Source organism: Bos javanicus, chromosome 14 (assembly GCF_032452875.1).
Source record: "Bos javanicus breed banteng chromosome 14, ARS-OSU_banteng_1.0, whole genome shotgun sequence".
Lineage (NCBI taxonomy): Eukaryota > Metazoa > Chordata > Mammalia > Artiodactyla > Bovidae > Bos > Bos javanicus.
The window spans coordinates 43,432,916-43,459,977 of record NC_083881.1 but is presented as its reverse complement, the minus strand read 5'-3'; the positions used below and the strand labels follow the sequence as shown (position 1 = coordinate 43,459,977).

At 43.5% G+C, this 27,062-nt stretch overlaps 1 protein-coding gene across 7 annotated transcripts in view; it reads left to right on the top strand.

Annotated features, from left to right (window-relative positions):
• The window catches only part of TPD52 (tumor protein D52), a 130,543-nt gene that overhangs the window by 59,094 nt on the left and 44,387 nt on the right, over positions 1-27,062 (top strand). For 3 of the 7 annotated variants that reach the window (XM_061439060.1, XM_061439059.1, XM_061439058.1), the window contains exon 1: positions 19,985-20,265. The exons of 3 other annotated variants lie outside the window; for them this stretch is intronic. In XM_061439060.1, coding sequence (XP_061295044.1) covers positions 20,127-20,265 — 139 coding nt within the window. In that variant the 5' untranslated portion in view covers positions 19,985-20,126. Of the gene's footprint in view, positions 1-16,115; positions 16,153-19,984; positions 20,266-27,062 lie in introns of those variants that run through there. One more of the 7 variants, XM_061439061.1, reaches the window with a different exon arrangement.

The window sequence follows — 27,062 nt, the reverse complement described above, 5'->3', positions numbered from 1 at the left end:
GTCTTGATTTGCATTTCTCTGATAATGAGTGATGTTGAGCATCTTTTCATGTGTTTGTTAGCCATCTGTATGTCTTCTTTGGAGAAATGTCTATTTAGTTCTTTGGCCCATTTTTTGATTGGGTCATTTATTTTTCTGGAGTTGAGCTGTAGGAGTTGCTTGTATATTTTTGAGATTAGTTGTTTGTCAGTTGCTTCATTTGCTATTATTTTCTCCCATTCTGAAGGCTGCCTTTTCACCTTGCTGATAGTTTCCTTTGATGTGCAGAAGCTTTTAAGGTTAATTAGGTCCCATTTGTTTATTTTTGCTTATATTTCCGATATTCTGGGAGGTGGGTCCACCAACCAGAAAATTACTAGAACTAATCAATGACTATAGTAAAGTTGCAGGATATAAAATCAACACACAGAAATCCCTTGCATTCCTATACACTAATAATGAGAAAACAGAAAGAGAAATTAAGGAAACAATTCCATTCACCATTGCAACAGAAAGAATAAAATACTTAGGAATATATCTACCTAAAGAAACTAAAGACCTATATATAGAAAACTATAAAACACTGGTGAAAGAAATCAAAGAGGACACTAATAGATGGAGAAATATACCATGTTCATGGATTGGAAGAATCAATATAGTGAAAATGAGTATACTACCCAAAGCAATTTATAGATTCAATGCAATCCCTATCAAGCTACCAACAGTATTCTTCACAGAGCTAGAACAAATAATTTCACAATTTGTATGGAAATACAAAAAACCTCGAATAGCCAAAGCGATCTTGAGAAAGAAGAATGGAACTGGAGGAATCAACCTACCTGACTTCAGGCTCTACTACAAAGCCACAGTTATCAAGACAGTATGGTACTGGCACAAAGACAGAAATATAGATCAATGGAACAAAATAGAAAGCCCAGAGATAAATCCACGCACATATGGACACCTTATCTTTGACAAAGGAGGCAAGAATATACAATGGATTAAAGACAATCTCTTTAACAAGTGGTGCTGGGAAAACTGGTCAACCACTTGTAAAAGAATGAAACTGGAACACTTTCTAACACCATACACAAAAATAAACTCAAAATGGATTAAAGATCTAAACATAAGACCAGAAAGTATAAAACTCCTAGAGGAGAACGTAGGCAAAACACTCTCTGACATACATCACAGCAGGATCCTCTATGACCCACCTCCCAGAATCTTCATTTTTTTTTTTTATTGGTGTGTATATATCTTTTATTTTATTTTTTTTAAAATTTTATTTTATTTTTAAACTTTACATAATTGTATTAGTTTTGCTAAATATCAAAATGAATCCGCCACAGGCATACATGTGTTCCCCATCCTGAACCCTCCTCCCTCCTCCCTCCCCACACCATCCCTCTGGGTCGTCCCAGTGCACCAGCCCCAAGCATCCAGTATCGTGCTTCGAACCTGGACTGGCAACTCGTTTCTTACATGATATTCTACATGTTTCAATGTCACTTTCCCAAATCTTCCTCAGAATCTTCATTTTTAATAGATACCCTGAATGGCTTATTTGCCCATGTGCTATATTGTTAATACTTTCAGTGCTAGGGTAATAATACTTGGTGACTTGTTAGAACATGGGTCAATTAATGTCTTAATTTTCCAGATAGAGTGGTTTATTGAATAACAAATGCTGTTGTTTGCTGGGTGGATGTGCTAAGCATGTTCTAGGCTGTTTGCGGCATCCCTAAAGGGGTAGGTCGATATTAATCAGTTTCACAGATGAGAAAGTTGAGGCTTATGCTGGTGAATAAGCTTGCCAGAGGTGAGACAGCCAGTGAGTTGTTGAACTGTCATGGATCTCCAGCTCTGTCCAACTCCAGAGCACTTGCTTCTTCCATGAAATCAGCATCTAGTTACTCAACCTTTTAATCTTGCAAGTATATGCTCTTTATGCTCAGATGCATTTGTGCAAATCCCTCCCAGTACTGGAGAAAAACCTCATTGGGCATGCTTTATCTGTATTAGGCAAGTAGCATCAGTCTGTATAGTTGAGAACTTAAAAATTTTTTATCTTCATGAGATATGCTTGAAGCCTTTATTATTTGCAAATTTGCATGCTCAATCACTCAGTCGTGTCCGACGTTTTGTGACCCCATAGACTGTAGTCCACCAGGCTCCCCTGTCCATGGAATTTTCCAGGCAAGAATATTGGAGTGCGTTGCCATTTCCTTCTTGAGGGTTTCTTCCTGACCCAGGGATGGAACCCACATCTCCTGCACTGGCATTTGTTACTGCGTCACCTGGGAAGCCCATTTGCCAGTTTCAGGTTTGCAACTGATGACTGAGATGTTCTTCCGGAGCCCTTGTAGAACCAGCACACACAGGTTGGTACAGCCTTGGGATGTTTCCAGCAATCCTTGTATTCACACCTTTGTGTAGTCTCCTCCTGTGACAAGGTCCCAGGTGTAGAATATGGCAGAAGTGATGATATCTGATGTCACTTCTGAGATTAGGTTATAAAGGACTGGCTTCTGTCTGTCTGTCTCTCTTGATTCTTGGTCTGAGGGAGCTCGCTGCCCTGTTGTGAGCTGCTCTTTGGAGAGGCCCACGTGGGGAGGAACTGAAGCCTCTGCCAACAGCTCTGAGAGAGCCTGGGAGCGGCCCCTCCAGCCCAGATGCTGCTGCCTCAGTAGATGCCTTGCCTGCGACGTCATGAGAAACCCTGAGTTAGAACCACCCAGATCAGCTGCTCTCTGATACCTGGCCTTCAGAAACTGTGCGGTAATGAATGGGTGCAGTTTTAAGCAGCTGAATTTTGGGATCCTTTGTTAGACAGCCTTAGATCACTAGTACATTTTGCAATTTTATTATGAATTTCTGAGTTACACCCCTTTATTCCCAACATCCTGGTGCCCCTCCATGTCACATACACATTTACATGTGAAAGGCCCGTCTTTCACTGCTGCTGCTGCTAAGTCACTTCAGTCGTGTCCGACTCTGTGCGACCCCAGAGACAGCAGCCCACCAGGCTCCCCCATCCCTGGGATTCTCCAGGCAAGAACACTGGAGTGGGTTGCCATTTCCTTCTCCAATGCATGAAAGTGAAAAGTGAAAGTGAAGTCGCTCAGTCATGTCTGACTCCTAGCAGCCCCATGGACTGCAGCCTACCAGGCTCCTCCATCCATGGGATTTTCTAGGCAAAAGTACTGGAGTGGGTTGCCATTGCCTTCTCCACATCTTTCACTAGGTTGTCTAATTCACTCCTTCATTAGGCTTATTGATTACCTAGATCTTTTCTGCTCCCTTTCTCCTAAGTATGTCTGTGACTGGGTCCCAGGTGCTATTTATTTGCAAATCTATCACCCAGCACTCACTACAACACTCAATGAGCTTCCCTCGTAGCTCAGTTGATAAAGAGTCTGCCTGCAATGCAGGAAACCCAGGTTTGATTCCTGGGTCTGGAGGATCCCCTGGAGGAGAGAATGGCAACCCACTTCAGTATTCTTGCCTGGAGAAACCCATAGACAGAGGAGCCTTGCAGGCTATAGTCCCTGGGGTTGCAAGAGTCAGACACGACTGAGCAACTCGGCACACAGCACTGAAACATACACTGGTCGAATGGCTGAGGGCAGCAGATTGATTCATCCTTGTTTAAGATGCCACTTGGTGAGCTGGCCTCCGCCAGCAGCCAGACCAAACCTCTATTCAGTTTCCCAGTGATGAGGATTCTAGTTTCTCTTGTAAAAGCTCTGTGGGTTTTAGATGAAAGGGCTGAGAATACTCTATAATCTTCCTGCTTTTCTTCCTCTGCTTGTTGTTAAGCACCAGACCCAACCATGGGAGAAGAGAGGATGGCATGGATTGGGAGATTGGGACTGACATATATACACTACTATGTATAAGACAAATAACTAATGAGAACCTACTGTATAGCACAGGGAGCTCTACTCAATACTCTGTAATGGCCTATATGGGAAGGAAATCCCCCAAAAGAGGGGATATATGTGTATGTATAGCTGATTCACTTTGCCTTATAATAGAAACTAACACACCGTTGTAAATCATCTATACTAAAAAAAAATAAATAAATAAAGCACAGTCAATTCTAAAAAGAAAAGTTGTTTGGGGTAGTATTTATGTTTTTGTAAAGAGAAGTAAGGGAAGGTGGCAGAGAAAAATTGTTAGGGCATGTATCAGCTTATTTAAATCAATAGTGAAGTGAAATGAAAGTCTCTCAGTTGTGTCCAACTCTTTGTGACCCCATGGACTGTAGGTATCCTGCCAGTCTCATCTGTCCACAGAATTCTCCAGGCAAGAATACTGGAGTGGGTAGCTCTTCCCTTCTCCAGGGGATCTTCCCAACAAGCAATAATCTTCCTATTAAGATAAGTATCCCCTTATCTTGTGGGCTTCCCTGGTGGCTCAGCAGTAAAGAATCTGCCTGCAGTGCAGGAGCCGCAGAAGACATAGGTTCAATCCCTGGGTCAGGAAGATCCCCTGGAGGAGGGCATGGCAACCCACTCTAGTATTCTTGCCTGGAGAATCCCCATGGACAGAGGAGCCTAGCAGGTTAGAGTCCATAGGGTCGCAGAGAATCAGACACAACTAAAGTGACTTAGCACGCATGCACACATCCCCTTATCTTAATGGTTTGGGTCTTTGGGAGCATTTTCTGGGTGTCATTCTCCGCCTCTGCAGTTATCAGCCTTGGATTTCCAGATCTCAAAATTTGGAGGCCAGATTTCTCTAGCGGTTTATCTTTCTAAACCAAATCCTCTTATAGAGAATCTAAATTTGGTATTGCTCTCTGTTTTGATCAACATGATGGTTAAATATTTATAACAGTCTTTAGTGGATATGCTGAGGCCACATCTGTCTTCTTAGGAATCCACAGAAAGGCATGAGGGCTGCCCACTGGAATTACATCATTGGGCAGTGATGGGTTTGCTCTCTGGCTAGAGTGTTTTCTCTGAATTTTGCCAAGAATAAAAGACTTTCAGGATAAATGTAGTCCTTGAACTTGGTGTCCTGCTTCTATGTTGAATAGATAGATATCTGTTTCTGGTTAGTTCTAGAGAGGTATTAGCCCACTAGCCAGTTCTGTGAGCTAACCTCACTTGTAGTGGAAGATTCTTTGAAGATGACGCTGCTGCTGCTGCTGCTGCTGCTGCTGCTAAGTCGCTTCAGTCGTGTCTGACTCTGTGCAACCCCATAGACGGCAGCCCATCAGGCTCCGCCATCCCTGGGATTCTCCAGGCAAGAACACTGGAGTGGGTTGCCATTTCCTTCTCCAATGTGTGAAAGTGAAAAGTGAAAGTGAAGTCACTCAGTCGTGTCCAGCTCTTAGCAACCCCATGGACTGCAACCTACCAGGCTCCTCCGTCCATGGGATTTTCCAGGCAAGAGCACTGGAGTGGAGTGCCATTGCCTTCTCTGGTGAATGTCTAGTTTGCGTTAATAATGGAGCTTAATCATTAGGTTATTATCTCTTATCGGGAACTCAGACCTGCTCTAAACATGTGAAGCCTTGACAATAGCCTAAGCAGATGAGTTTCAGTGCCTGGGTGCTTTACCATAGGCCGAATGGCAGAGTAGGTGAAGTGCATTTGTTTGTTTAATTAGTAAATTATTTTTTAGAACAGTTGTAGGTTTATCGAAATTGAGCAGATAGTACAGCATTCCCATGTTTCCCCCACTGCCCTGCCTATTTCCCCTATTATTGACATCCTGCATTTGTGTGGAACAGAAGTTGTAATTAATGAACCAATATTGACACATTATTATTAACCAAAGTTCATAGTTTATAGTAGGGCTCACTATTTATGTTGTACTGTTTGCTGAATTTTGACAAATGCAATTTTGGCAAATGTCATGTATCTACCATGACAGTATTGTGCAGAATAGTTTCACTGCCTTGAAAATCTTCTGTGCTCTGTCTCCCTTCCCCTGAACCCTTGGCAATCACTGGGTCTCCTGCATTGCAGGCGGATTCTTTACTGTCTGAGCCACCAGGGAAGCCCCAAATTTGTATAGCGCTTTATGTCAATTGTATCTCAATAAAACTGAAGAAAAAAATAAAAAAGGAATTTAAATAATCCGTCTGAACTGTGTTTAGGAAAATCTTTTTGTCATTCAGCTTTCTGTTAAATTTTGCCTGCAGAAAGGGCCTCCATGTCTCAGTGGCTCTCAGCAGTCTTTCTTTGCCCCTCACGTTGATAGACATCACTTTCATGCGGCCAGAGCTTAGTCATATGGCCCCATCTAAGTGCAAGGGAGGCTGGGAAATGGAGTCTAGCTGCATGTGTAGCAGTAAGAGGACACTGGTTGTGTGAATAGTTAGCAGTCTTAGCCATATTAAATAAATGATTAAATCATACAATAGTTATTACTTCGGTCTTTCAGGGATGACAGGACAGTACTTGTGTGATATCAGAGTTCTGGGGACTTTTTTAGAGAAGCATTTCCCACTCTGTGTCCCTTCCTATTGCATCTTGAGTTATCCTATCACTTTACCTCTGAGAGAGCTTATAGGAATAAATGAAAATATGTGGTGTTTCAACCAATACCTGGTTGATAACGATGGCTCCTGAAACTGAGAAAAGCCTGTAAGAAGCCTTAACAGTAATAAAAATGGTTGTTATTAAGTCAAATATTTAAAAATTGGCAGGTCCTTCATCCTTGTGTCAGAAGACGGAGGCAGTCTTGAAGCCTTCTGGCCTTTGATTTAGCTTCAAGATAACAGATTCCTCTTCACTTTACTCGTGGCATTGGTATTCTCCTGTTGCCTTTAAAAAGGAAAATACGTGAAATTTGGTATTGGAAATGGCTTTCCTTTTTATATAGTTATTTATTTCTCTTTGGCTGAACATGGACTTTGTCCAGTTGCAGATAGCAGGAGCTACTCTTGGTTGTATTCAGGCTTCTCATTGTGGTGACTTCTCTTGTTGCAGAGCACGGGCTCTAAGTCCCTGGGCTTCAGTAGTTGTGGCACCTGGGCTTAGCTGCTCCACAGAATGTGGAATCTTCCCAGACCAGGGATTGAACCCGTGTCCCCTGCATTGGCAGGCAGATTCCTAGCCACTGGGCCATCAGGGAGATCAGGAAATGACTTTTCTTCAATGAAGTAGCATGTTTTTAGAAAGAAATGCTGTATATTTCAGCATGAGATTCTATTAATACAATTTAGAAAGAGGTGGGCAATATTTGTGCTGTGCATTTTTTTAGTGATCAACCCACTGGATTATTTTATTTATTTGCTCAGTTGTGTCCAATTCTTTGTGACCCCATGGACTATATACAGTCCATGGAATTCTCTGGAGTGGGTAGCCACCTGTTCCCTTCTCCAGGGGATCTTCTCAATCCAGGGATCAAACCCAGGTCTCCCACATTGCAGGCACATTCTTTACCAGCTGCACTGCAAGGGAAGCCCTCCACTGAATATGTCCAAGTAACTGATTATAGTTAAAAGGAAGCTCAGCTGCTTTACATGTATGCTTGGCCTTAGCTTGCTGATGATAGAAGTTCATAACCAGATATTAATTTTAAATAAGTGCCTACTGTTCTCGAGCAACTCCCATTCCCTTAAGGAAAAGCATTTCCTATGAAGCCCCTGGTTGCTGAGGATAGCTGTGTAAGCACTGTGTAAGTTTATCCAAATTAAAATTTGCTCCTCCAGCTCATTTATTCCCTTCAGGTCTCTGACTGGCAGTGTGTTCATCTCCCCTACACCCCCAAAGCCCTGTTTAAACTCAGTCAACATTCAGCTTGGGTGAAACCTCTTTATCTTCCGGTAATCTCACCATAGATATCCTTTGCTCTTAAATACATCATTAATACTCAGGCAGGATGGCCTGCTGTCATCCTTACTCTGAGCAGTTGTTCCAGATTTCATGTTATTGTAATTCCAGACTCTAAGTAATTATCACATTGAAAAGACCAGGCAGGTATACACCATCGTGACACAGCCAGTTTTGTCCCCCCTCTAAGTTTGGTTGCTTGGGATTTTCCAGGCAACAGTACTGGAGTGGGTTGCCATTGCCTTCTCCTATCATTAACTGCTAGGATAATAGAAACACAGAAACAAACTCCGTAGAAGCACATGCCCTCTGGCTACAAAATCTGTCTCTTATTTTCCAAAACAGATATTTAGAAAGTGCTGAGGTCATGTAAAATGGCAAGTATTAGATTAATTTTTTTAGAACTAACCATTTTATTTATTTTTTTGGCCATGCCCCGAGGCATGTGGAATCTTCCCTGACCAAGCTCAGGGAAGGGAGGGATCAACCCATTCCCTCTGCAGTGGAAGCGCATACTCAACCACTGAACCATCAGGAAAGCCCCACAGGTACTAACGTTTGCTTCAGTTTTCTTCCACAGACGAGGGAGCCTGGCGGGGTACAGTCCATGGGGTCGCAAAGAGTCTGACACAACTGAACAACTAATAACAGCTTTCTTCCTAAGGGCAATTTAGCCGCTGTTGTCCAAAGCAAACATCAGGGAACACCTGGAGCTTGTCCACAAGGCAGAGTCTCCGGCCCCACCCATAACTATTAGGTCAGACCCAGGTGGTTTGTGAACATTAAAGCTGCAGAAGTGCTGGTTGGAGAACTTTAGCTTGACCCTGTAATGACCGAAATAACCCATCAGTGAGAGAAAGGACCATAACATTTGAACTCAAACTCTATAAAATGAAAAATTTGTATATTGTAGTTACCTATCTGGGCACATGGTGAATATCGAGCTGTTGTATTATTTCCTGCTCTGTTAATGAAACCTCTTCAATCAGAGGGCAGTAGTGGCAGGAGCATGTCCGAATGGATAAGAGATGACCTCATTGAAAGAGACTTTTTTGCACAATTTTAGATTCCAGTCCCCTGAGGGTAGAGAATTCAGGCATTCTTGAGATTTCTCTACAGGTTCTGGTTTTCCCAGTTCAAGGCCTGATCAGAAAGGGTTTGGTTGTAGGTTGAGGGGAAGAAATGAAACCTCTTGACCTTTAACGTTTCAAAAAACATTTCTTAAAGGAAAAAAAGGCCCATGACCTGTTTATTGGCCAAAACTCAATTTTAATTGTTTTGAGAGGGCAGAAAAACACTCCACCCAAAGTGTTCTGTTCTTTTGGATCTCCTGCCAAGTAAGAATTTCTTTGCAAGTCAATAGGTTAAGTTACAGAGTTGTTTTATCACTTAAAGAGTATTTGTATTAAGGTCTGAGTACTATGAATCCGTTCATTAGTTTATGCATTTTTGTTCTTGAGGAGTTTCCAAAGAGGATAGGTTTTTTGTAGTTCTGCAATAGACTCTTCCCTTTGCAGTAGAAAGGGCTTCCCTAGTGGCTCAGATGGTAAAGAATCTGCCTGCAATGCGGGAGACCTGAGTTCAATCCCTGGATCAGAAAGATCCCCTGGAGAAGGAAAATGGTAGCCCACTCCAGTATTCTTGCCTGGAGAATGCAATGGACAGAGGAGCCTGATGGCTACAGTCCATTGGGTCACAGAGTCAGACATGACTGAGTGACTAATACTTTGCAGTAGAAAAGAGAAAAAGTAATGGCATTCCCATAGGGAGTATTTCCTAAAATCCTAATGTAACATTTCTAATCTGATGGCTGACATAATTTTAAAAGAAAGTCAAATTATCCAGTGTAGGAATTGAAGCCTCCTCCCGAGCCTGGGATGTGGCTCCCGAACTGCCTCCTGTATCTCATTCATCACACACACAACGAAGGAACAACCAGACCAGCCAGCCCCACCTCCTGTTCACTTACTTCTAGCCTCTCTTCCCTCCACTGTCTCTGCTCCCCTCCTTTGTCTTCCACCATCACTCTGACTAAAATTTCTTTGCACAATCTCAGGACACCAAGTCCAGGGGCTCGTTTTTAAGTCTGTGTAGCATTTGGTCCTGTCCATTTTCTCTCCTCCCATTATTCCTGTGATTTTGGTCACTAAAGGTTTTCTTTCATGTTTTTGCCTCTTGAGGGCACTTGAGCCAGAGCTTGAATTTGAATCCTCAGCTTCAGTTCAGTTCAGTTCAGTCGCTTAGTCGTGTCTGACTCTTTGCAACCCCAATGGACTGCAGCACACCAGTCTTCCCTGTCCATCACCAACTCCCAGAGCTTGCTCAAAGTCACGTCCATCGAGTCGGTGATGCCATCTAACCATCTCATCCTCTGTCGTCTCCTTCTCCTCCCGCCTTCAGTCTTTCCCAGCATCAGGGTCTTTTCCAATGAGTCAGTTCTTCGCATTAGGTGGCCCAAGTATTGGAGTTTCAGCTTCAGCATCAGCTCTTCCAATGAATATTCAGGACTGATTTCCTTTAGGAAGGACTGGTTGTATCTCCGTACAGTCCAAGGGACTCTCAAGAGTCTTCTCCAACACCACAGTTCAAAAGCATCAATTGTTCAGTGCTCAGCTTTCTTTATAGTCCAACTCTCACATCCATACATGACTACTGGAAAAACCATATCTTTGACTAGACAGACCTTTGTCAGCAAAGTAATGTCTCTGCTTTTTAATATGCTGTCTAGGTTGGTCATAGCTTTTCTTCTCAGAAGCAAGTATCTTTTAATTTCATGGCTGCAGTCACCATCTGCAGTGATTTTGGAGCTCAAGAAAATAAAGTCTGTCACTGTTTCCATTGTTACCCCATCTGTTTGCCATAAAGTGATAGGACCAGGTGCTATGATCTTAGTTTTTTGAATGTTTAGTTTTAAGCCAACTTTTTCATTCTCCTCTTTGACTTTCATCAAGAGGCTCTTCAATTCCTCTTCACTTTCTGCCATAAGAGTGGTGTCATCTGCATATCTGAGATTATTTATATTTCTCCCAGCCATCTTGATTCCAGCTTGTGCTCATCTAGCCTGGCATTTCTCATGATGTACTCTGCATATAAGTTAAATTAGCAGAGTGACAACACTCAGCCTTGACGTACTCCTTTCCCAGTTTGGAGCCAGTCTGTTGTTCCAGTTCTAACTGTTGCTTCTTGACCTGCATACAGATGTCTCAGGAGGCAGGTCAGGTGGTCTGGTATTCCCATCTCTTTCAGAATTTTCCACAGTTTATTGTGATCCACACAGTCAAAGGCTTTGGCATAGTCAATAAAGCAGAAGTAGATGTTTTTCTGGAACTCTCTTGCTTTTTCTGTGATCCAGTGAATGTTGGCAATTTGATCTCTGGTTCCTCTGCCTTTTCTAAAACCAGCTTGAACATCTGGAAGTTCATGGTTCAGATACTGTTGAAGCCTGGCTTGGAGAATTTTGAGCAAAGCTAGCGTGTGAGATGAGTGCAGTTGTCCGGTAGTTTGAACATTCTTTGGCATTGCCCTTCTTTGGGATTGGAATGAAAACGGACCTTTTCCAGTCCTGTGGCCACTGCTGAGTTTTCCAAATTTGCTGGCATATTGAGTTAGCTTCATCACTTGCTATTAATAGTTATCTGTCTGGGGCAAGTTGACTTTTGGGTGCTTCAGTGTTCTCATCTATAAAATGGGGGTAGTGAAAAATCCTACCCCACAGGGTTAGTGTGACATGCATAGGAAAATGTCTGGCACATAGTAAGGGTTTGTCAGGGGTGAGTCATCATTATCACTGTCATCTTCATCACCATCACCACTGCCATAACTGTCACCACCACAGCTGTCACTGTCACCACCACCAACCACCATCACCACCACCACCATCATTATTACTATGACTACCACCAACCGCCATCATCATTACTATCACTACCACCAACCACCACCACCATCACCACCATCATTATTACTATCACTACCACCAACCACCATCATCACCACCACCACCATCATCATTACTATCACTACCACCAACCACCATCACCATCACCACCACCGCCATCATCATTACTATCACTACCACCAACCACCACCACCACCACCACCACCACCACCATCACCATCATTATTACTATCACTACCACCAACCACCACCATCACCACCACCACCACCGCCATCATCATTACTATCACTACCACCAACCACCACCACCACCACCACCACCACCACCACCATCACCATCACCATCATTATTACTATCACTACCACCAACCACCACCATCACCACCACCACCACCATCATTATTACTATCACTACCACCAACCACCACCACCACCACCACCACCATCATTATTACTATCACTACCACCAACCACCATCACCATCACCACCACACCATCATTATTACTATCACTACCACCAACCACCATCACCATCACCACCATCATCATTACTATCACTACCACCAACCACCACCACCACCACCACCACCATCATTATTACTATCACTACCACCAACCACCACCATCACCACCACCACACCATCATTATTACTATCACTACCACCAACCACCATCACCATCACCACCATCATTATTACTATCACTACCACCAACCACCACCACCACCATCACCACCATCATTATTACTATCACTACCACCAACCACCATTACCATCACCACCACCACCATCACCATTACTATCACTACCACCAACCACCACCACCATCACCACCATCACCACCATCATTATTACTATCACTACCACCAACCACCAGCATCACCACCACCACCACCACCATCATTACTATCACTACCACCAACCACCATCACCATCACCACCATCATTATTACTATCACTACCACCAACCACCATCATCACCACCACCACCACCATCATCATCAGGCATTTCTTGCTCTTTTCAGGCTCTTTGGCCTGCTTCTAACTTTCAGGCATTCCCTACTTTTTTTCTTTCATGGGACTTTGTTTGAATGTTTCTTTGAGTATAGCTGTCGTGTCTTTTTCATCTCCTTTAGTATGAGCCATTCTACAGCTTTTTATGACAACATTTTTGAAGAATGCCTCTTCCTCCTCTTAACAAAACAGAGAAGCTTTCTCATTTTGGATTTGTCTGATGTTTTCTCATAAGGTTCATGTTCTGTGTTCTTAGTGTGAATATCTCATAGGTATTCAGTATATCACATTTGAAGGCCAGGGTCTACCTGACTCTTTGGTAATGACAGTGTTGATCATCCACTAAAGGTGGGGTTCAGTTTTTCTGCTGTGTTGTTACTGTATTTTCCCTTCCAAAATCTAATTAATCTGTGGGGAGACCCCATAAGACCATGTGTATATGTGCTTCTTATTTAAAAATTTCTCCCTCGGGTTAGCATCCATTGATGATTTTTGCCTGAATCTTTATGGTGATGGTTAACATGCAGTTTTTCTGTAGGTCTTCTTTCTTCCTCTCTGTATCTATTTATTACTTGTAAGGCATGTTAGTCTGGATTCTTCAGAGAAATAGACCAATAATATATCTATATGTGCTTCTATATCTATAAGTAAGAGATTTATTAGAAACAATTACCCCACAGTTATAAAGGAAGAACTCTCCCAAGCAGTCACAAGCTGGAAACCCAGGAGGGTTAGGATACACAGTCATTCCTCCTTACCTGTGGTTTCACTTTCTGCAGTTTCAGTTACCTGCAATTCAAAAACAGCAAGCCAGAAATTCCAGAAACAAATAATCCATCGGTTTTAAATCATGCACCAGCCTGAGTCGTGTGCTGACATCGCATGCTGTCTCACTCAGTCTTCCCTTCCTTGGATGTGGCTCATTCTTTTGTTCAGTGTATCCTGCCTGCTAGTCACTCGGTACCAGCTCAGTTTTCAGATCAACTGTTGTCGTATCACAGTGCTTGTGTTCACATCACCCTTGTTTTACTTAGTAAAGGCCCCCAAATGCAAGAGTCGCAATGCTGGCAATTCAGACATGCCAAAGAAAAGCCTTGAAGTGTTTCCTTTAAGTGAAAAGCTGAAAGTTCTTGACTTAGTGAGGAAAGAAAAATGTCACATGCTAAGGTTGATAAGATTTGTAGTAAGAATGAATCCTCTGTGAAACTGTGAAGAAGGAAAAAGAAGTCCGTGCTAATTTTGCTGTCGCTTCTCAGACTGAAAGTTATGGCCACAGGGCATGATAAGTCCTTTAGTTAAGGTAGAAAAGGCATTGCTGCTGCTGCTGTCACTTCAGTCGTGTCCAACTCTTTGCGACCCCATAGACGGCAGCCCACCAGGCTCCTCCGTCCCTGGGATTCTCCAGGCAAGAACACTGGAGTGGGTTGCCATTTCCTTCTCCAATGCATGAAAGTAAAAAGTGAAAGTGAAGTCGCTCAGTCGTGTCCGACCCTCAGTGACCTCATGGACTGCAGCTACCAGGCTCCTCTGTCCATGGGATTTGCCAGGCAAGAGTACTGGAGTGGGGTGCCATTGCCTTCTCCGGGAAAAGGCGTTAAGTTTGTACAATAAGGTATTTTTGCGAGAGACCACATTCACATAACTTTTCTTATAGTATATTATTATAATTTTCTATTTTATTACTAGTTATTGTTAATCTCTTCCTGTGCCTAATTTATAAATAAAACTTTATCATAGGTATGTATGTACAGGAAGAAATATAGTATGTGTTTTTTCCATGGTTTCCAGCATCTGCTGGGGGTCTTGAAACATATCCTCTACTAATAAGGGGAGAACTACTGTACATCCATGGGATTTCCTGGTGGCTCAGATGGTAAAGAATCTGCCTGCAGTGCAGGAGACCCAGATTCAATCCCTGAGTCAGGAAGATCCCCTGAAGAAGAGAATGGTACCCACTCCAGTATTCTTGCCTGGAGAATTCCATGGATAGAGGAGCCTAGAATTGGAGAAGGAAATGGCAACCCACTCCAGTGTTCTTGCCTGGAGAATCCTAGGGACGGGGGAGCCTGGTGCCTGGTGCCTGCTGTCTATGGGTCGCACAGAGTCGGACACGACTGAAGTGACTTAGCAGCAGGCTACAGTCCATGGGATCACAAAGAGTCAGACACAAGTGAGTGACTAACACACACTGCACTTCCAGGTTGAGTCTGAGAACCGGGAAGGCTGATGGTGTCAGTTTCATTCCAAGTCCAAATCCAGATGCAAAAGACCAGTATCCCAGCTTGAAGACGGGCAGAGTGAACCCTCCCTTCTCAGCCTCTTTGTTCTGTTTAGGCCTTCAGCAGATTGTATGAAGCACATCCACTCTGGGGAGGGCCATCTGCTTTATTCAGTCTGCTGATTAGTGTTAATCTCATCCACAAACACCGTCAGAGATGCAACTATATACAATGGTTAATCAACTATCTGGGCACCTCATGACTCAGATTGACACATACAATTAACCACCGGATACAGACTCTTGGATTCCTGTTCTTAATGGTTTATAATCCACTGCTGTCCTTAATTATGTTGTTGATCAAATTGTCCTATATTTGGCCAGCTGGCTGCTGTGTCCTCATGACATGTCCACAGGGTCTGATATCTGTGACCTGCTGCTCCTGTTGGGCAGTCACATCGTCTGTCTGTGTGCCCTTCAAGGCCCCTCCAGTAATATTTTTTATGTATTACGTAGATTTTATTTTCCCCCTGGAGGATGAAATGGCAACCCACTCCAGTATTCTTGTGTGGAGAATCTCTGGATAGAGGAACCTGGTGGGCTATATATAGTCCATGGGATCGCAAAGAGTTGGACACCACTGAATGACTAAGCACATAGAGATTTTACATTTAACTCCTTCAAAATTAGGGAGTACCTACACAGACATAAATGATGTGTTAATAGGTAGGTAGAAACAATATTCTTTACAGATATTTGTATTCATTCCATTTCCACTAACCCGAGTCATCCACTGAATTGTTACTGTGTAGTTAGTATGCACTTCACTGGCTGGACAGTTAACTTCTGAGCTGCCTATGGGTGCCCTCTGCTGGCCTTGCAGCACATACGCACTTTCCTGGGATTTCTTCTGCCAATGTTCTCTTTGGGTTGGTTAGTCTCTCCAGTTATCACACCAATTATGGATCATGTAGTGCAAACAATTTTGGAATGTTTACTGAATGTATCAAGAATATCTTTCCCGGGGCTTCCCTGGTGGTTCAGTGATTAAGAATCCACCTTGCAATGCAGGGCTGCAATTTCGGTCCCTGGTTGGGGAATTGAGATTCCACCTGTTACAGAGCAACTGAGCCCGAGTACAGCAGCTACTGAGCCTGTGCACTCTGGAGTCACATGGGTAGCACAACTAGAGAGCCTACGTGCTTCACCGAAAGGTTTCGTAGGAGGCAATGAAGATCCCACGAGCCACAAGTAAGACCCAACACAGCCAAATAAATATTTTGAAAAAGAGTATCTTTCCCTATAAAATATATACATTTCTACATCATCATGTTTGCATACTTTCTTGTTACATGAATATTCTATTTAGCATTTAAATAATCCCCCCTTAATAAGCATTTGTATTGTTTATTTTTTCCATTTTGTATAGCATAGTTGGCAGTGCAGTAGAGAATGCAGCCTCTGCTCTGGAGGCAAGGCCATCAGGACTGCCAGGTGGGCACGTCACATCCTGTGTGCTGTTGCCGGAAGGGAGAGCCGGAGAGGGAGGGCTTCTGAGAAGAGGGGATTTCTGCCTGAGTCCTGAAAGATGAATGAGTTGAGCAAGCAGAAAAAAGACATTTCAGGCAGAGGATGTAGCATGGGAGTCAACACCAGAGGTCAAGAACATGGAAATTTTGAGGGATCTGAGGGCCTCGGAGGTGGCTGTGACCTGCAACATTATGTATATCATTGTTAGTATATTTGTCTTAGTTCTGGCTGCTGTCATAAGTTACCACAGAATGGGAGGCCTATAACAAAAGACATTTGTTTCTCATAGTTCTGGAGTCTGGGAAGTTCAAGATCAAGGTGTGGGTTGATTTGACCCCTGTGAGAGTCCTTTTCTTGTTGGCACGTGGCTGTCTTGTGTCCTCACATGCTGGAAGGGGAGCTCCAGCTAGCATTCTTGTTGTTGTTCACTTGCAAAGTCGTGTCTGACTCTTTGCGACCCCATGGACTGCAGCACACCAGGCCTCCCTGACCCTCACTATCTCCCAAAGTTTGCCCAAGTTCATGTACACTGAGTTGGTGGTGCCATCCAGCTATCTCATCCTCTGTCACCCTCTTCTCCTCTTGCCCTTAATCTTTCCCAGCATCAAGGTCTTTTCCAATGAATCAGTTCTTCCCATCAGGTCGCCAAAGTATTGGAGCTTCAGCTTCAGTCTCAGTTCTTCCAATAAATATTCAGGATTGATTTCCTTTAGGATTGATTGGTTTGATCTCCTTGCAGTCCAAGAGACTCTCAAGAGTCCTCTCTACCACCACAGTTCAAAGACATCAGTTCTTTAGCGCTCAGCTTTCTTTATGGTCCAACTCTCACATCCATACATGACTACTGGAAAGACCGTAGCTCTTTTGTTCATTATGAGGGCTGCTCCATTTCTTCTATGGGATTCTTGCCTCCAGTAGAAGATATAATGGTCATCTAAATTAAATTCACCCATTCCTGTCCATTTTAGTTCACTGATTCCTAAGATGTCGATGTTTATTTTTGCTGTCTCCTGCTGGACCACATCCAATTTACCTTCATTCGTGGACCTAACATTCCAGGCTCCTATGCAGTATTGTTCTTACAGTATGGGATTTTACTTTCACCACCGACACACCCACAACTGAGTGTCGTTTCCACTTCATTCTTTCTGGAGCTATTAGTAATTCCCTCCGTTCTTCCCCAGTAGCATATTGGACACCTTCCAACCTGGGGGGCTCATCTTTTGGTGTCATTTCTTTTTGCCTTTTTGTGCTGTTCATAGTGTCCTCACAGCAAGAATTTCATTGAGTTACGCAAGCCCTTTCGCCACTAGGCTGTGATCCATGAAGGGGCTTCCTCTTCTTATGAGAACACAGATGCTAGCCTGGGCCCCACCCCATGGCCTCATCTAAACCCAATCACCTCCAAACACCGTCACATCAGGAGTTAGGGATTCAACATACAAGTTTTGAAGAGACACAAATTTCAGCCCATAGCATTTTCTGACACTTGTGACTAGGAGGAAGAATGAGAATGCAGAATTTTTTTTTTCTTTACCAGTGATTTGGTGACCAAATGTAGACCAAATGTAGTATTGAGAGGGCCAGGGACTCCAATAACCAACTCTAGTCTAAGAATGTAACCGTAATACCTGTGCTACCTCAGTGAGAGATACCATGGATTTCAAGAAATTGACCAGTTCATTTTTTTCAATTAATAAAAAGAAACTTTTATTTCTAAATAGAGAATAAACAGCATTTATCGTTACCCCAATTTTGGCATCTTTTAGGAGAAAAATACAGATTGATCTTTTTTTATTGTTAAAAATAAACTTAAAAAAAAGCTTAAATAAGATGGACTTGCCAAAAATAGAGTACAACAGGAGACTAATAGAAAAAAAAAAAGACGATGAATCAGAAGTTAAGATGAATGTAAACTGTCTTGGTGTTTATATAGTTTTATACACACTCAGATTTCTTTTTTAGTGCTTAAAATATTTATAACTTAAAAAAATTTCCTACTTGCTTCCAGTCTAGGGAGAGTATATTGTGTTCCATTTTTATGAGAAAGATGTGGACAGGTGGAGCATGGCCTTTGTTGCTTTTGGCTGTGCTGGGTCTTCACCGGGGCAGGAGACATCTTCATTGGGATGCGCAGGCCTCTCTAGTTGTGGCTTCTCCTGTTGAGGCGCACGGGCCCTGGAGCGTGTAGGCTCAGTAGTTGTGGCGCCGGGCTTAGTTCCTCAAGGCTTGTTGGATCCTCGTTCTCCTGACCAGAGAATGAACTGGAATCTCCTGCATTGAAAGGTGGATTCTAAACCACTGAACCATCAGAGAAGTCCCCCGCTCCTTTTAAAAAATGTTTATTTTTGGTTACATTGGGTCTTTGTTGCTGCAAGTGGGCTTTCCTTAGGTGCAGCGAGTGGGAGCTACTCTTCATTGCAGTGCACAAGCTTCTGACGGCGATGGCTTCTCTTGTTGCAGAGCACACGCTCTGGGGCGCATGGGCTTCAGTAGTTGTGACTCTCAGGCTCTTGAGCGTGGGTTCAGTAGTTGCGCCGCCTGGGCGTAGTCTACATGTGCAATCTTCCCAGACCAGGGATTGAACCTGTGTTTACCAGGTTCTTTACTGAGCAAACAGGGAAGTCCTTTTTATTTATTTATTCATTTAACTTAGGCTTTTTTTGTCAGGCAGTAACAGACCACCACCGATCCAAGGGAGGGTCGCTTTTATTTTCACCTCTTTAACGTGAGGTCAGCCACGACAGTGAAAGCAGAAGGAATGATACATGATGTCACTTTGGCCAAGGCCAGAGTTCTGGCAGAAAGGGTCTGTAAAGAGGCTGGGGAGTGGATCTGGAGACTGAGAAGTCTTGTTTTACTAGCTGACCAGGGTGGCCACCCTGCAGGCCTGGCCTGGGTTAATGAGGAGAGGCTGGGAAGACATGGGCCCTTCACCTGCGTGGGGTTTCTTCTCTTCTCAGTACACATCAGGGAAACACCATCTTTGCACAAAAGGGAAGGGAAGGGACGGAAAAGCAGGGTGAGAACAACAAGTCAGATTGACATTTCTGTTACACTCAAGCCAGACATTGCTTTAGATAAAGCTGTCTTGGAAATGGAACTTTATTTCTCTACCAGCATACACACACAGAAAACTGATCGCTCAACCAGGAAGCTCGGCTCTCAGGCCGCCCCTGTAATCCAGGGTGGAAAAAACGTAGCCCCCAGATGGCCTTTGTGGGAGATTACTGGCCGGTAATCCTTCCTTGTCCTAGAAGATTAAGTCTGCCCTGGTGCAGTTGTGGTCAGCTGAACGGTTTAAAAAATAATAATAAGTTGTAAAAAAAATAAATCTGCCAGTGTCTGACGTTTGCCTGAACTGTTTGTATGTGGAGGCGATGCTACAGCACTGGGCTCTCCTTTGTTTATTGAAGAAAGCTCTAGAAAGCTCTGCTTCCTGCCTGGGTTGTTGGCTGTTGGCTGAAATGAACAGCAGGTGGTGATCAGAGCTGTTCCTCAGGTTGCTGGGGAGAAGTCACTTATTAAACAACCTCCTTGTCCTGAGGGTGTGACGGCTGCACCTGTCCCAGGAAGCCAGGCTCTTGGAACCCGGGGCTGGATCTCTTCCTCGGAATTGCCTGGTGCAGTGATCCAGAGCGTGCTCAACCAAGGAAGAGGTGGCAGTAGAACCATGCGTTCTGCATTCGCCTGGAATGGACGGTAGAGAGATGGATTTTTATGAGGACTACGAGTCCCCATTTGATTTTAATACAGGAGTAAACAAAAACTATCTCTACCTGTCTCCCAGTGGAAATACGTCCCCACCAGGATCGCCTACTCTTCAGAAGTTTGGTAACTCCTAGTTTTCTAAAGTGACATTTGCTGTGATGAAACCTGTATGCAACTGGGGATTTGCCTGGCTTTATAATTCTTAGTGTGACAAGGGTGTTGCTGTGTTGCTACTGGTTAGTAAAGCTGTTACGGGATTCCAAGTAGAGAGCTAGATGGCTTATTAAATGTTTAGAATGTATGTATATGTATTTAAATGTGCATGCATGCATGCTAAGTTACTTCAGTTGTGCACAGTTCTTTGAGATCCTGTGGGCTATAGTCCACCAGACTCCTCTGTCCCATTTGGATTGACTTATATGTACTTGGGGCTTCCCTGGTGGCTCAGATGGTTAAAAAAATCTGCCTGCAATGTGGGAGACCTGGGTTCAATCCCTGGGTTGGGAAGATCCCCTGGAGGAGGGCATGGCAACCTGCTCCAGTATTCTTGCCTGGAGAATCCAGGAGGAGTATGGTGGGCTTACAGTCCATAGGGCCACAAAGAATCTGACACAACTGAAGTGACTTAGCACAGCACCTCACAGCATAGTTGGTTTTACAATGCTGTGTTAGACTCAGGTGTGCCGCAAAGTGATTCAGTTATACATATAGATATATCTGTTCTTTTTCAAATTCCTTTTCCATAAAGGATATCACAGAATATTGAGTAGATTTTGTAATAGTGGACCTATTTGCATAGGCATTAGAGGTCTTCTGATCACCTTAAGTTCATCGACCTAATAAATAGCCAAAATGGGGGAATTTGGAGGTCTTCTCTTCTGGTCACCTATGTAATTTAATTTAGGAAGGACCCGCATCCCCAATTTCATTTTTGTGAAAATGAGGCTTAAGCAGCTGAAGCACTGACTAAATTCAAGGTCCTGCTAACAGCGGGCCAGGTTTTGGGCTTGGAATACTGTGAGCAATGTGCAGGAAGACCCAGGTGAGAGATTTTTTTTTTCCTTGAATGATATTCTTAAAAAAAAAAAAAGTTTTAAAAATTTTTAATTGGAGTATAATTGCTTTACAACATTGTGTGGGTCTCTGCCACCCACCAGCATGAATCAGCCATAGGTATACATGTGTCACCTCCCTCTTGAACCTCCCACCTGCACCCCACCCTCTAGGTTGGCACAAAGCCCAGGGCTGAGCTGCCTGCATTATACAGGTGAGAGATTGTAAGAGAAGAACTCGCAGCTACTGTGCCTTTGGGAGCAGGCATCCTTCCCACGTGCCGCTAGAAGATTGTTCTGCAGGCCAGGAGCCACCATCAGGGCAGAGCTGAAGTTTATGAGCAAACAGCATGAAGCTAGAAGTTGCCTCAGCCATGTCCAGGCCAATCCCCTCATTTTACAGCTAACGGTTGGAGACGGTTAGACAACCTCTGTGACTTGCAGAGAAGTAAGCAGATTTTCCTCGAAGTTAATGTTTCCCTTTTTAATGAAGATTAGGTCACATTTCACTCTTCTTAAGCTTAAAAAGTGGATAATGAAAAAAAAAAAAAACAAAGTAAAAGCTACAGCATGAACCCTAGTTATAAACATTTTAGAGAGCATGCAGCATTCCTGTCACCATTGGTCACAATCTGTGGCCACCTTTGGGGGTGTAGTTTGGTTTTCCAGGAAGGGGAAGAGGTTGACAATAACTGGGTTGAGCAGGTCTCCAGAAGTTGGGGACTGGCAGGCAGCGGCTGGATGTCTGTTGCAGGAACTGGATTGCCAGGAATCTGTCTTTTGCTGCGCTTTCCTGGCCTTGCAGTCCACCATGGACTCTGCAGAAAGTACATCCTGCCCTGTGCCTGTCCCCAGAGGATGACTCCCTTGATCCTCACTGCTCAGTCCTACGTGTAGGAAATGCTTCAAGAACAGTACACAGAAGGAAGTTAGAGCTCAAGGACAGAGAGGATTCTAAGTGACATGGGGCCATGGGAGCCCGGACTGTAGTCACCTGGCCTCAGGTAGACCTCGGTGATCAGCATGCAAGGCTTGGAAATTCCCAGGATGATTCTGCTGCTTATTGGAAGGCTCTCCCTTCTTGAATCTCTGTTTCACCTCCTTTCCTTTTCCCAGCTGTAGTAATTGCCACCCTTTCGGTGTTTTCTGTTAAAACAGAAGCAGTGGATGTGTCTCTATTTTGAACAATTACGTCTCTAATGTCTAGTTGCAATTTGTAGGAGTTTGGGCTCATGGGATTAGACACAAAATGATTTTAAACTAGAAACAAACTCATGTATCCAGTTGTGCTCACCTTTATTGGTTTGTGTGAATTTTTAAAAAGGATTGAGGGGAGGGAGAACATTAACCAAACAGAAACCGCAGTAAGCAGTCACCTGGTAAGAACATCGTGATTCTGAAATAAGCAAATCAAAGCTGGGATCTACAACAGGAATCTCCAGTTTTTGTGCTTGTGACTCCTCGGGGCACAAGAAGCCTGCAAATCTCTTTGAATATCAAGTGGGAGGCGTAGATGGAATGAATACTGCCTTCTGTGTGTTTGCAACCTTTGTATTTTTAGATAGGAGCTCTTAGGATAGATACATACATTATGTGCTGTGTGTGCTTAGTCACTCAGTCGTGTCCAACTCTTTGCCACCCCGTGGACTATAGCCCTCCAGGTTTCTCTGTCCATGGGGTTTCTCCAGGCAAGAATACTGGAGTGGGTTTCCATGCCCTCCATTTAAAAGCTTACGTGGCTATTGGCCGCTTTGAATTTTCCCAATCAGCAGACAAGTAGTGCACAAAAAGAACTGATGTTAAAGGGAACCATACTCAGAAAAGGCTGGGGACACTGATCTCAAAAGCATAGTCTTTGATATTTATGCAAAATGCCATCATGGGGCAAATGAAAAGGTAAAGAGATTTAATCTCTGGGCAGAATGTTCCTGAAGCAATCTGAGTGCAGGACAGGATGAGGGCCAGTGGCTGGAACAAAAAAAATTCTTTTATCAGAGATGTTAAAACTCTCTTGGTACAACCAGCCCATGTTCAGAAATGCCTTGTACTTCTTGATCCACAACCTTCATAGATATAAATGTCAATAGCTAAAGCAGGAGTCTGTGAAACAGAACTTACCCTTACTATGTGTGATATACTCTGATATTTTATATTATTCCTGTTTCTTCTTTTAAAGATGCTCATTTGTTACTGCTAAAAGGATTTCACAGCCTATAGTTTGAAAAACACTGATTTCAGAATCTGGAATACAAGCTCCATTAGAGATGTCGGTCTTTCATTTACTGCTTTTCCCTTAGCACCTAGAACAGCACTCGACAGCTGTGGCTCTACAAATATCTGTTGGTTGAATGAATGAGTGAGTGAATGGATGAAATGAAACTGGCAAAGACCAAATCATGCTGTAGATCATCTTACAGATGTGAACATGGAGGCCAAGACAGGTGTTGTGAAGTCCCCAAATCACAAAGCTTAGCCCAAGTCAGGACTCAACATCACCCCTCAGTTCTCAAGCCAGTGGTTTTGTGTGTGTGTGCTTTGTTTGTTTTTTGATCACAAGAAATCTGCACCTGCCCAGTAACGGATATCATAGAACAGGTTAATCATTCAAGGCGGAACCTTTCCTTTGATCAAGGGTCTTACTGTAGGCTAGTTTGTTGGGAATTCCCTGGCGGTCCAGTTGTTATAACTCTGTGCTCTCACTCTTGAGGCCCTGGGTTCAATCCCTGGTCATGGAAGTAAAACTCCCACAAACCATGCAGTGTGGACTTAAAAAAAAAAAAAAAGATTAACGTGGGTAGTTGATTCTTCATGTGCCGCTTGGACCTGAACTTTCCATGTTGCCCTGCAGTCGGCACAGTCATCTTGTTCCTGTTGTCCTTGGTTGAGTTCTCTTTTCCAGTCTGTGAACACTTACAAGGATAACTTTCAGTGTTATTTATGTAGATTCATTCTTCCTCTTAAGGATTTTCTCATGTGCAGAAAGATAAAGCAAGCCCTGGCTTATATATATATATATATTTTAAAAACTTCTGGTTATTTCTAGTGATTTCAGGAAATAGGAGCCATTGAAAACTCTGACATTTTAGTTTTATGCTGTCATATTTGAAACTCTAAGAACCCTGAAGAAAATCAAATTGAAATTCTTTAGCTCAGAGTCCTTTTCATTCTGCTTCATTCCCCTTTTTGATTTAGACTCTGAGTCATTCTCTCTTCTTTTTAGGAAAGGGGTTATCACTTCTTGAAAGCTTTTCAGGATTGTCCAGGTCTTAAATAGTAAATATATGGGTTTACAGAAAAAAATCCGAGCAGAACTGAAGAGCGGTAGAACCTTCTTGTTCCTGCAGAGGAAATTTAAAGACTTCCCCTCTGGGGGTCCCCAGATTCCTCCATGGCTGATCTTCTGCCACCCTTTTTATAGAGTGACCCAGTTTGGATAGTTTTACTTGATTGGTGTCAAGGGAGCAGATGACTTGAAATAATTGGCTAAAGATTTTCTCTATCTTTTTTTAAAGATGAAAGAGATTCAAAAATCAGTTTAGGAATATCTGCAGGAGCACATGAAACATTTGAAAATATAATGTGTTCTTTTGCCATCTTTTCTTTCTCCTCTACTCATCTATCAGGTGAAGTTTGGGGAGAGTGACCTTTCTTTGGACAGGCTCTTGACAGCTGTGTGGGGCCCCACTTTCAGAGTTGAGTCCCGGAACGGGTGGTCTGTCTGACTCGAGAGCTGTCTTCTCCCTTTTGTGTCAGTGCTGTCTGCCTTCCCTCCTTTCTGCAGGAATTTCCTCCTTGATGACCCTGGCACTGCCTAATTCACCTCCTGAGTTCCTGGGCACCCTCCCCCACCTCAAAGTGGAATGACTCTAGTTTTGTCTGCTTTCTTATTCCTTGTTACCTTGATGACAATTATTCTCATTTTTTTCTCCGGAGGTTTTACTGTTTTTACCATGAACAAATATGAGAAAATAACAGCCTTAAGGAGTATCAGTTATATGACCCATGCTCCCTAATCTCTCTCTTCTGAAGATAATCAGAGTCAAATAGCAGGTTTCAGAGGCTCCATTGCCTGAAGTCAGTGGGGACTTTTTGGTCTCCACCTGTCCGGGGGCATCTGACTATATCTAGAGAAGATTTCAAAATGCTTTTGGTTGTTACCACTGGGTGCAGGGTAACGGGGGTGGCTGCAGACATGGAGTGGGCACGTGCACAAGATGTCCCATGGGACGCAGATAGAACACCCTCCCACCCCCACCACCAAGAACCTTCCTGCTCAAAATGTCCATCATGTAGCAGCTGGAAAGCCTCGCCTTAAGTGGATCCTTTGCTTTTAGGATCTCTTAAGGAGAACCACTTTGAAGTGGGGACTTCCAAGTATTCCCTCCCCATTCTGGATTTTGTCACATCTGGAAACAATAAGGCATAGAAAGTTAGAGCCTCAAGTGCAGACTTCAAAAAAAATTTTTTTTGAATTTATTTTTGGCTGTGCTGGGTCTTCGTTGATGTGCGTCTCTTCTCTAGTTGTGGTCAGCAGGGCCTGCTCTCTAGTTGCGATGGGCGAGCTTCCACTGCAGGGACTTCTGTTGTTGTGGAGCGTGGGTCCTTGGGTGCGTGGGCTCCAGGAGTTGTGGCCTGTGGACTCAGTAGTTTCGGCTCCCAGGCTCTAGAGTGTGGGTTCAGTAGTTGTGGCTCATGGGCGTAGTTGCTCCTCGGCATGTGGGATCATCTCAGATCAGGGATCGAACCCGTGTCTCCTGCATCTCCCGCACTGGCAGTGGATACTTTACCACTGAGATACCAGGGAAGCCCTCAAGTGCAGACTTTTAAGGGGAAGCATTTTTATCTTGTCATCTTTGTGGGTATGACCACTAAAGATATTTTGAACTATGTGGTTTTTCCTTTATTGTTTGTGTGTCTTTAGGTTAAAAAATGGGAAACTCATATTTCTTCTTGTATGTGCTTAAAGAAAATCCCAGAGACTGATGTTTCTTATTCCTACTCTTGTCTTAAAGCTGTTGTTGCCTCTTTAAGACTGTGTAAAGCGAAAGCGAAGTCGCTCAGTCGTGTCTGACTCTTCGGGACCCCATGGACTATAGACTACGAGGTTCCTCCGTCCATGGCATTCTCCAGACAAGAACACTGGAGTGGGTTGCCATTTGTAAGAGAGGTGTATATACAGTTTTACTTTCCAGAGAAGCTTCTATGGCTTGATTATGCTCTTACAAATTCTCTTGGGTAGAGTGTGTTAACATTCACACTTCAGTAGCAAGTATCTTAGACTCCTCTTACTTCCAGCAACTTCTCCCCTCCTGACTGACTGTTCTTGGGGATAGCTGATGTTATATTCCTGCTCTGTTATCATCGGCGCCCCACCTATTTGACCACAGTGTGTTTGCTGTGTACACGCCTCTGTCACATGAAGGTAGGAGCCCTGCTTCGAATGCTAACAATCTTTGGATAGATTATGCATTAAACAGAGTTGTATTTCTACAGAAAGTGACATTTTGTGTTTGTTTTAAATAAGAAAACCTTTTTAGGTGAGAACAGTGAAGTGGGAATGAAATATATAAAATAATGAGAGGCAAGGTAGACTGTGATGGGAAACTGGATTCTTATCTCTCCCTCTGACTTCACGAGGTTGTTGTTGTTCTTGCTTAGTCGCTGAGCCAAGTCCAACTCTCTGTGACCCCATGGACTGTAGCCCGCCAGGCTTCTCTGTCCATGAGATTTCCCAGGCCTGATTACTGGAGTGGGCTGCCATTTCCTGACTCCAGAGGGTGCTTTCCTGCAATTCATTTATTCAGATAGTGTTGTTGAGCATCTCCAGGCACTCTGCACCACATTCTGTGTGGGGCTGAAGCTGCAGGA